Source organism: Sinocyclocheilus grahami, unplaced genomic scaffold (assembly GCF_001515645.1).
Source record: "Sinocyclocheilus grahami isolate Dianchi unplaced genomic scaffold, SAMN03320097.WGS_v1.1 scaffold1095.1, whole genome shotgun sequence".
Lineage (NCBI taxonomy): Eukaryota > Metazoa > Chordata > Actinopteri > Cypriniformes > Cyprinidae > Sinocyclocheilus > Sinocyclocheilus grahami.
In genome coordinates this window covers 300,735-309,610 of record NW_015506274.1, presented here as the reverse complement: position 1 = coordinate 309,610, position 8,876 = coordinate 300,735, and the positions used below count along the sequence as shown (strand labels likewise).

Here is an 8,876-nt window from a genome sequence, read left to right as displayed (position 1 = left end):
TATAAAGGTAATTTTATTTATGCTTTATGCTTCGCTGATGATTTACCCCAGTTGGATTTCTCCACGTATGTTCGAAAAACAAACTGATTTCCTTTACTATGAATTTTGATTAGACCATTTTCATATAATAGTGATCTGTAGTCAAATGCGTAATCGAACAAAACACTACAAGTCTCGTGTGAGTTCCTGTGAACTTTGATACCCTGTGTTAAACCATCACAAAACAGTTCAGCCTTCTAAGAGCTTTTTTTTCTTCTTCTCGTTTTCTTTTCAATTTCACATAGAAGGTGTGCAGATTAGTGAGCAACATCCACTGCAACAACATCATGCACAAAAGATATCAAAGGAAGGGCAAGGCTTCAGTCCTACTCTATTTGACATTATCTTTATTGACAAATATAGGCATTATTTGAACAACCGTAGCTTCATAAATATGTTTGCATTCTTCGATAAGAACACCTTGACACTTTATCTTCAATTCCAGTTTCAGACAGATCAACCGTTTTTCTCTTCAGATCACCACAATCCAATCAACAACCTCGTCTTTCCAGATGGGCAAAGTATCCGTTAGCATTGATATGTACAACTCTACTTTCAAAAAAAGCATTTTTGATCCACTCCGAGCAACATTCATGGTGCAGGGTGTGCTCTGAAAGTAGTGTTAAAGCAGACGCTCTCAAGTGTCGTCCTCTAGTGCAGAGCAGCAAAGGTAATCTCCATCGTGGATGTCCAGTATTCCACGGGTCAAACAAAAACGGGAGTATTTGGAACAGATCAAGCCTCTGCTCAAGATCACTAACGCAGACCAAAAACAGATGACACCCCACACCCTGCCAGATTTTAAGGGACGTTCTAGAGAGCTGAAGGACAGCAAATGGCTCCCATCCCATAATGCCAGGGTTTAAGCCAAGGCCATGGGGCACCAAGTGTCCCCTCTAACGGAGGTTGCCACGTCAGCTGTGGACGTCAGGCCTACATTCGTGTACAGACTCTCCTGGCCGTGATATTTCACCATGGATCCCGTCGTGCCTGGAACATCGACTTGGCCCACCAGCGTTGACGAGTTGAGCTGGATCAAACCAGAGAATGTGAGCATGACAAATCAAAAGCAAACCAGTCGTTGTCATGAAATGGTCTATTGGTATGATGCCTTAAAAGCACAAAGTGTTGCAAGTTTGATGAGTAATGCAGAAAAATTGTTTATCAAGCACTAGCAACTTTTTAGCTGTAAGGTTTGGTACATTGTTGACTCATTGTAATGCTGAACATTTGCTACACAAATGCAGCAAACAAAGTAAGGGTATAAACTTACTGACGTTACAGGCACCTGCGTTGATGAAGGACTGTTCTTTGTGCACTCCTCTGAATTAGAAGACGATGAAGAAGTTGGAGTCATGGGGACAGAACTACTTCCTGTGAATAATTTTAACCAGTTAGTTCTCACACACTTAACTCACAATTAACCTTGGTGGGATTATTCATTAAAGATTGGAACTCGTCTGATTTAGTTTTTGTTTCATTATTATTATTATTATTATTATTATTATTATTATTATTTAACATACCAGATGATCCCTTTGTTTTGTTCAAGGTTTTTGGTTTTCTTTTCCTTGTCTGAATACCTTCTTTCTTCATGGCAAGGGGTCTGGGCACCTAAAAACATGAAATCAGATTTTAAAATACTGTAATGACACCTGTGGCTTTCCCCTGTTTATTTGAATTGTATATATATATTTTTCAATTGTATCAAATCTTGTTTTCATGCGACATCTAATATAGCCTACCCCGTGTAACTTTGTGTAAAGTCCACACGCGTTGCACACGGGTTCTCCGTCTGCGTTTCTGCGCCACAATGTTGTAGTGCTGGTCTGGCAGTTCGCGCATGACAGGCCAATCCGCCTTGAAGACGACTGGAGGCCAAAGCAATTAGCATTGTCATTAATTGATAATGATGAAGCTAAAGTCTCTTAGATTTATGAATCCAAAGTGGTAGAATTAAATAGATGTGGGCTGTTCATTTCTGGCTGATTAAATTAATGTTCAATTAATCTAAGTTTAAATGCATTTTATTTTAATCCATTTTTTTTACTTGATGTTTAATGCAAAGTAAATTTCATAATCATAAACAATAAAATAAAAGGGGCTTCGATTGCACAAACATATTTGTAAAAATTTTACAATAACATATATGCATGCGCACTCTCTTTTTGTAGCCTAAACAATTCATGTTCAATGCATGCAAACTTGTCTCGCCAATACAAATAGCGTTTATTATGGGAGTAGACCTGTGAAGATGTTCCCAGATAACCTCTGGCTATTGTTTGAAATAAATCGGCAGGAAATTGAGTGGTTAAGTAGCTCATCGAGTCGGTGCTCACCATAACAAGTTTGACAAAAGCAGGAGAAGACATTTATATATGTGAGAAGAAAAAACGTCTCCACTGACCTATTGGTGCTTTGCCATAAGTTGGTGTCCGCAGGATCCAGCGGTTATGTGGTTGCAGGACTTGGAGAACTATTAGGAATGAAAGTTCTCTGTTCACTCGTGACGATGTTTAAGAGAGGAGGTGCCTCCTGTGCTCCGAGCCTCTGATTGGATTCCAGCTTGAGCAAACACATCTGCTCGATAGGGGTGCTGCTCTTCACTTTCCACCTTACTTAGTTTTGATGTCCTTGATGTCCAATGGAAAATGCGAGTCTTATAAATCCAACTACATTTTCTCAAAGGGACGGAACAAATTGTTTGGTTCACTGGACTTTTATAGCCTAGCCTATATATGTTTCTATGAAGGACAAGTGCAAGTTGGTTGAAATTGTAGCCTAATTTAAAGCAATCATTTCTTAGCAGTTCATAAGTGGTGCCAGCCTAATTTGCAGGTATAAAATGTCGATTTGATTTATAGCAGTTCTTTAAAAAAAAATTATACTGCCAATGTTACACTCTAAAAAATGCTGGGTTAAATACAACCCAGTGCTGGGTAAAATAGGGACAAACCCAGCAATTGAGTTGTTTTGACCCAGCGGTTGGGTTACTACCCAGAAGGTTGGGTTAAACATTTAACCCAACCTCTGGGTCAAAACAACCCAATTGCTGGGTTTGTCCCTATTTTACCCAGCACTGGGCTGTATCTAACCCAGCATTTTTTAGAGTGTACAGTTTAAAAATGTAAGCCAGAAAAAATGCCTTTTCGAAGACTAAAATCCGTGTCCAAATCTCAACGATAATAAGCTCTTAGGAATGCATTTTATGTTGCATTTTAATTGTGTAAAATTGTTTAATGTGAGGGTAATCACGAAAACAGAATGATGAAATCACTTACTCTTCTATTTGTTTTGATGTTGAACTTTGTCTGTGCAATGCAAATTAGGCTCGTTGCTAATTAGTTCATCTAAGACGATGGGGGCATCGTTTAGGATTGCAAGAGATCCTACACAAACACCCAGCGGGCAATAGGCATTACTGAGTGCTTCACTTTGCACAGCAGATAATTCATTCAAGCAGAATATACATTGTAGTGTGACCTGATCAAGTATTGGAGGTTGTCAATTAGATTAATCATTTGAAAGTCTGTGACTCTTTTGGTGTTCAGTTTATTCGATAACACTGAATTATGATATTATTTGAGTTATGATTTGTTATCGCACAATCGAGTTAAACACCCATGCATGTCATAATTTAAAAAAACGTAATATTTATTGATATGTTATATTATTAACGATCGTTGTAATAATACATTGATAAATCATTTCAGAACAGTGTTTGTCAAAAACAGGTATCTGAAGCCATTGTAAAAATGTTTTACAAGAAAACAAAGTTGCGTTGTTGTTTTATATGATGTAGGCTATTTAAGACAGTGTATTTCTTATTATGCACCAGGGGTTATTATTTAAATAAATATATCTCGTCACTATATGAGGTAAAAAAGGACTGTGCAATATAAAATTATAATAAAAAAAAAAGTTTTTCATTGTTGCTTGCAACTGGAGTATTTGTCAATAGTTTACAGTCGCTATGAGGCAGTTTAGGAGCACGTGTGAATATGATCTGACAGATGAGCGGCTCTGCCATGATATGTCTGTCTCATAGTAATATATAATGTGACAACCTTTTCATTTTAATAACTGGTTAAAGAGGATTGCTTTGAGACCTTTCGTTTTTTTTGTACTGACTTTACCCTTCACCTCTACACTAAAAATTTGGTAACCTGCAATTAAAAGGCTATTCATACCTGATTTAACCCATACATTTTTTTGTTGTTGTTGGTATACATTTACATATTTGGGTTGATTCAACAACATTAAATAATATTTTATATTTGAATAAAACCAGTTAAATTTTTTTTTTTTTAGTGTACGTGAAAAAAATGTTGCCATGCCTCCAAGACGGTTTTCTTTCCATTTCTTTGTCTGGCAAACAAAGCTGTGCACTTGAGTTACGATAAGATCTCCCTCTGCTCCAATGGAGTGAGGTCCCGCGAAACATGGCCACCATGATATGGCACTGTTTCTCCTGTACATTCATCTTGTCCTCTTGACCTCCATGTACACAACACGAAATGTTATAATTTCATAAGTAAACAATTTAATAAAGCAATTGAAAACAAGTTAATTAATGTGACAACTAAAAACTAATAAAATTAATGCCGCGATTTCAATATTCATAAGGATTCATTTTTAGGTGTCGTCAATACGTCCGTTTTGTACGTTAAAATGCTGAAAATACGTCAGTTTCGTACGTTTAGAGGCTGAAAATACGTCAGTATTGTACATTTTAGTGCCTGTAAAAACGTAAGTAAATGTACGTTTTATAGAACCACATTTTACGCAAAATACATACGAATTATCATGAGATCACGTTGCTTTTCCACACAATGCATCAGTTACCTTGGGCTGCTAAAGCTCTTAAAATGGAGGAGAAAAGAAAAACTTGTCCACATCAGTCATGCATTATATTAAAATATGATAAGTGCACAAGATAAAAACCATATGACCAAAACCATATGCTTTGTTTCATAAGCAGCTCAAAATTGAAGTCAACATTTGGTGAAAATCTGCTATAGATCTCAGTTCTCTTCTCATTCATGCATGTTTGTATTGCATGCTTGTTTAAAAGTTGGTGCTTGAAGACCATTTGGAATAACATGAGGGTGAGCAAATGATGACAGAATATTTGGGTGAATTTTCCTTTTTTAAATGAAAAGGGTAAGCAATGTTTGTTTGTTTTTTTAATGTTTACATTTTTTAACTTTAACAGATAAACCCCTCAAATTATGGAATTAAAGAATAAATGAGTGTAATGTCATTTTAAAGAAAAAAAATAATAAATCTGACCAAAAAGTTTGTTATGCAAAGCTTTGCACCAGCCGTTAGTTAAGATAAGGTCATAGTCATTATTAAAGTAAATAAAGTCATTATTAAGTGCAAATCTGCTATAGCTCTCAGATCTCATTCATGCTTTTTATAACTTGATTCTCGAAGACAATTTGGAACAACGTGTACAAGTAAATGACCAAATTTTGGGGTGAATGGTCATCTTCACCATAAGATCCTCTTATTATCCTCTTATTAATTATAGACTATATAAACTATATAAATTATAAACACTAAAGAAGTCATTTTTTCAGTTTCAAGTCAATCAAAACATATACTCACGAAATCAAGGAACAGACATGACGTCATTTCAGAAAGAAATCTGGCCAAAACTAAGGAGCTTTGGGGTTCATTATGGTGGTTCGAAATGGCTTGTCATCGAAAGCTTTCCAGAAAGCTTTGCACCGGCTGTTAAACGCCTTTGAAATGCTATTGATTCGTGATGATCATATAATTGTTGGGAGAACTCTGGGGCTCCATGTTCATGGATGTGAAAATGTTTTGAGGTTAATTTCTTCACTCATCTAAACATTGCTCCCAGTAGCATGGGTGGCTTCGTGATGTTCACCAACAGAATACCACTGCTCAGGTGTTTCTTCTGTTTACCCCTGAACAAAGAACTGCAAGAGTCTTGAATAATTGTCATATAGTAGTACAAATATTAATCATTAAATTACAATTCCAATGTTTTTAAAATAATACTAATTATACGTTGTACAGCAGTGGTGACTTTCCTATATGACCAGCATCATGATAGCTGTCAGTCAAAGTCCCCAAAGAGTGCCAAAGAGTTAACGAGGAACCAGCATGATCTACTCCTCCCACCCCATCAAAGACCCCCTAATGCCCTAAACCTCCTCTCTCTCTAGCCTCTAAACTCTCTCCATTACTCCCCCTTGTCAGCCTCTGAGGCCTATTTGTTTTGATAGGCTGAGGCATAGCTGCGAGGCCTGGTCCCATTGGAGATTCATGTTTGGGGACAACAACAAGATGCAGACTGAATAAGAAGTCTGAAGAAAGAAGCAGGGGTTCTCTAAACCTCCGATAAGAAGATATGCATTGAGAATATAGGAGACGGCTAGAGGTGTCTTATCTGCTTTGTTGTGACCTACTTCTTGCCTTGATCATTCAAATTGAGATGCTAAGATGATGTATGAAGGATTAGATTGGATTTTCTTATACGTCATCTTTGACACTATCTAATCATAAGTGGAAATGCTCTGATATGACTTTTACTTTTGAAATTAGGATGCATTAAGGCACACTGGGCAGCTAAGCCACAGCTCCAACATATTTAACAGTTCTACTGAGCAGGGGTTCTCTAAACCTCCGATAAGAAGATATGCATTGAGAATATAGGAGACGGCTAGAGGTGTCTTATCTGCTTTGTTGTGACCTACTCTGGCCTTGATCGTTCGAATTGAGATGCTAAGATGATGTATGAAGGATTAGATTGGATGTTCTTATACGTCATCTTTGACACTATCTAATCATAAGTGGAAATGCTCTGATATGACTTGAAATTAGGATGCATTAAGGCACACTGGGCAGCTAAGCCACAGCTCCAACATATTTAACAGTTCTACTGTATATAATCACTAAAGCAAATTCCTCGGATGTGCAAACATACCTGGCAATAAAGCGGATTCTGATATATTTGCAGGCATGCACAGTTTTTGGTATGAACCGTTAGTTAAGACTTCTTTCAAAGTTTTGTCATCTGAACCAAAATGGAACATGAATTGGAACTCATTTTTGCCATTTCACAATGTGTCTCCGTGTTTTCTCATTCTTTATAAGACGGATCACATTATCCTGTTCTCCCTTACCTTTAGAAGTTGATCGAGAGATCCTGAGCTGTTGACAAAAAACAGCATTGACCAGACATTCTCACCTTGCTCACTTCAAACACCATCTCTAGGAACAATTGGCCTGCTTGTAGTGAGCAGCAGTTCCGCGTACCTGTGTTTACCTTTGGTCTGCAAGCCAAGTCAACAGTGGAATTCAAAGGGCACGAGAGCTCACTCTCCCTGTTACCATTGTGTAAAGCACCCCCCACCACCACCATTAAAAGACAAAGGGCTCACTGGATAAGCAAATGTAACGCTCACCCCAAGCAACCTGAGAAAACAATATGTGATGCTGCCACAGTCTTTCAGTACATATGTTGAAACCAGTCCTGGTTGAAAGACCATCAGTCAAATACATTTATGGAATTGGAACAAAAATCTCTTAGCAAGTATCACTACTACTTGTGCTCGTTTTTTGGTGAGAGGCTTATACCCTAAACTTGTTAATAATGTTAAAAGTCATTTTGCTAAAATACTGTCAATTCTGGTGCCTTTTTTTTTGGCCAGTAAAAACACAAATTACCTTATTATTTATTGGCCAGGATTTCTATATTGCCTAAAATATCTAGGTTTTGGCTTTGTTTGCGAGTGCAGAACGATCGGTGTATGATATCAAAATACCATACAGACGGTTCCTTATGCTTTCAAAATGCTCTCGAGGTATTTTAGTGTCATACACCGATCGGTCTGCACACGCAAACAAAGCCAAAACCTAGATATTTTAGACAATATAGAAATCCTGGCCAGGACGCGTCCTGGGAAAATGGCACGTATGGTCACCATATACTGTATATAATCACTAAAGCAAATTCCTCGGATGTGCAAACATACCTGGCAATAAATCTGATTCTGATATATTTGCAGGCATGCACAGTTTTTGGTATGAACCGTTAGTTAAGACTTCTTTCAAAGTTTTGTCATCTGAACCAAAATGGAACATGAATTGGAACTCATTTTTGCCATTTCACAATGTGTCTCCGTGTTTTCTCATTCTTTATAAGACGGATCACATTATCCTGTTCTCCCTTACCTTTAGAAGTTGATCGAGAGATCCTGAGCTGTTGACAAAAAACAGCATTGACCAGACATTCTCACCTTGCTCACTTCAAACACCATCTCTAGGAACAATTGGCCTGCTTGTAGTGAGCAGCAGTTCCGCGTACCTGTGTTTACCTTTGGTCTGCAAGCCAAGTCAACAGTGGAATTCAAAGGGCACGAGAGCTCACTCTCCCTGTTACCATTGTGTAAAGCACCCCCCACCACCACCATTAAAAGACAAAGGGCTCACTGGATAAGCAAATGTAACGCTCACCCCAAGCAACCTGAGAAAACAATATGTGATGCTGCCACAGTCTTTCAGTACATATGTTGAAACCAGTCCTGGTTGAAAGACCATCAGTCAAATACATTTATGGAATTGGAACAAAAATCTCTTAGCAAGTATCACTACTACTTGTGCTCGTTTTTTGGTGAGAGGCTTATACCCTAAACTTGTTAATAATGTTAAAAGTCATTTTGCTAAAATACTGTCAATTCTGGTGCCTTTTTTTTTGGCCAGTAAAAACACAAATTACCTTATTATTTATGGTGCTAAGCAGTAAAATGACATTCCCAGAAATCCTTGTGTGACATTGCATATGATTATATTATATATAT

General features: G+C 37.5%; 1 protein-coding gene across 2 annotated transcripts; it reads right to left on the bottom strand.

The window, feature by feature from the left end:
• Positions 1–253: 253 nt before the first annotated feature.
• Positions 254–1,983, bottom strand: LOC107566724 (transcription factor GATA-6-like). Of its 2 annotated transcripts, none has more exons than XM_016252251.1 (4): positions 1,785–1,983; positions 1,566–1,653; positions 1,328–1,413; positions 254–1,069 (listed from the first exon to the last, which is right to left on the bottom strand). In XM_016252251.1, exons 2-4 carry the CDS (start codon positions 1,633–1,635, stop codon positions 902–904), a joined length of 324 nt encoding a protein of 107 aa, XP_016107737.1. In that variant the 5' UTR covers positions 1,636–1,653; positions 1,785–1,983; the 3' UTR covers positions 254–901. The 2 variants fall into 2 exon arrangements, with proteins under 2 accessions (XP_016107737.1, XP_016107735.1); XM_016252249.1 differs by having other exon boundaries at positions 1,313–1,413; positions 1,785–1,976.
• Between the last annotated feature and the right edge of the window lie 6,893 nt (positions 1,984–8,876).

Excerpts from the sequence above, each read along its gene's own strand:
- LOC107566724 (XM_016252249.1), bottom strand. The coding sequence starts at position 1,635 with ATGAAGAAAGAAGGTATTCAGACAAGGAAAAGAAAACCAAAAACCTTG. Across the intron at positions 1,414-1,565 it reads CAAAACAAAGGGATCATCTG|GAAGTAGTTCTGTCCCCATG; the intron begins GTATGTTAAATA and ends AATTATTCACAG. Across the intron at positions 1,070-1,312 it reads CGCAGGTGCCTGTAACGTCA|CTCAACTCGTCAACGCTGGT; the intron begins GTAAGTTTATAC and ends GGTTTGATCCAG.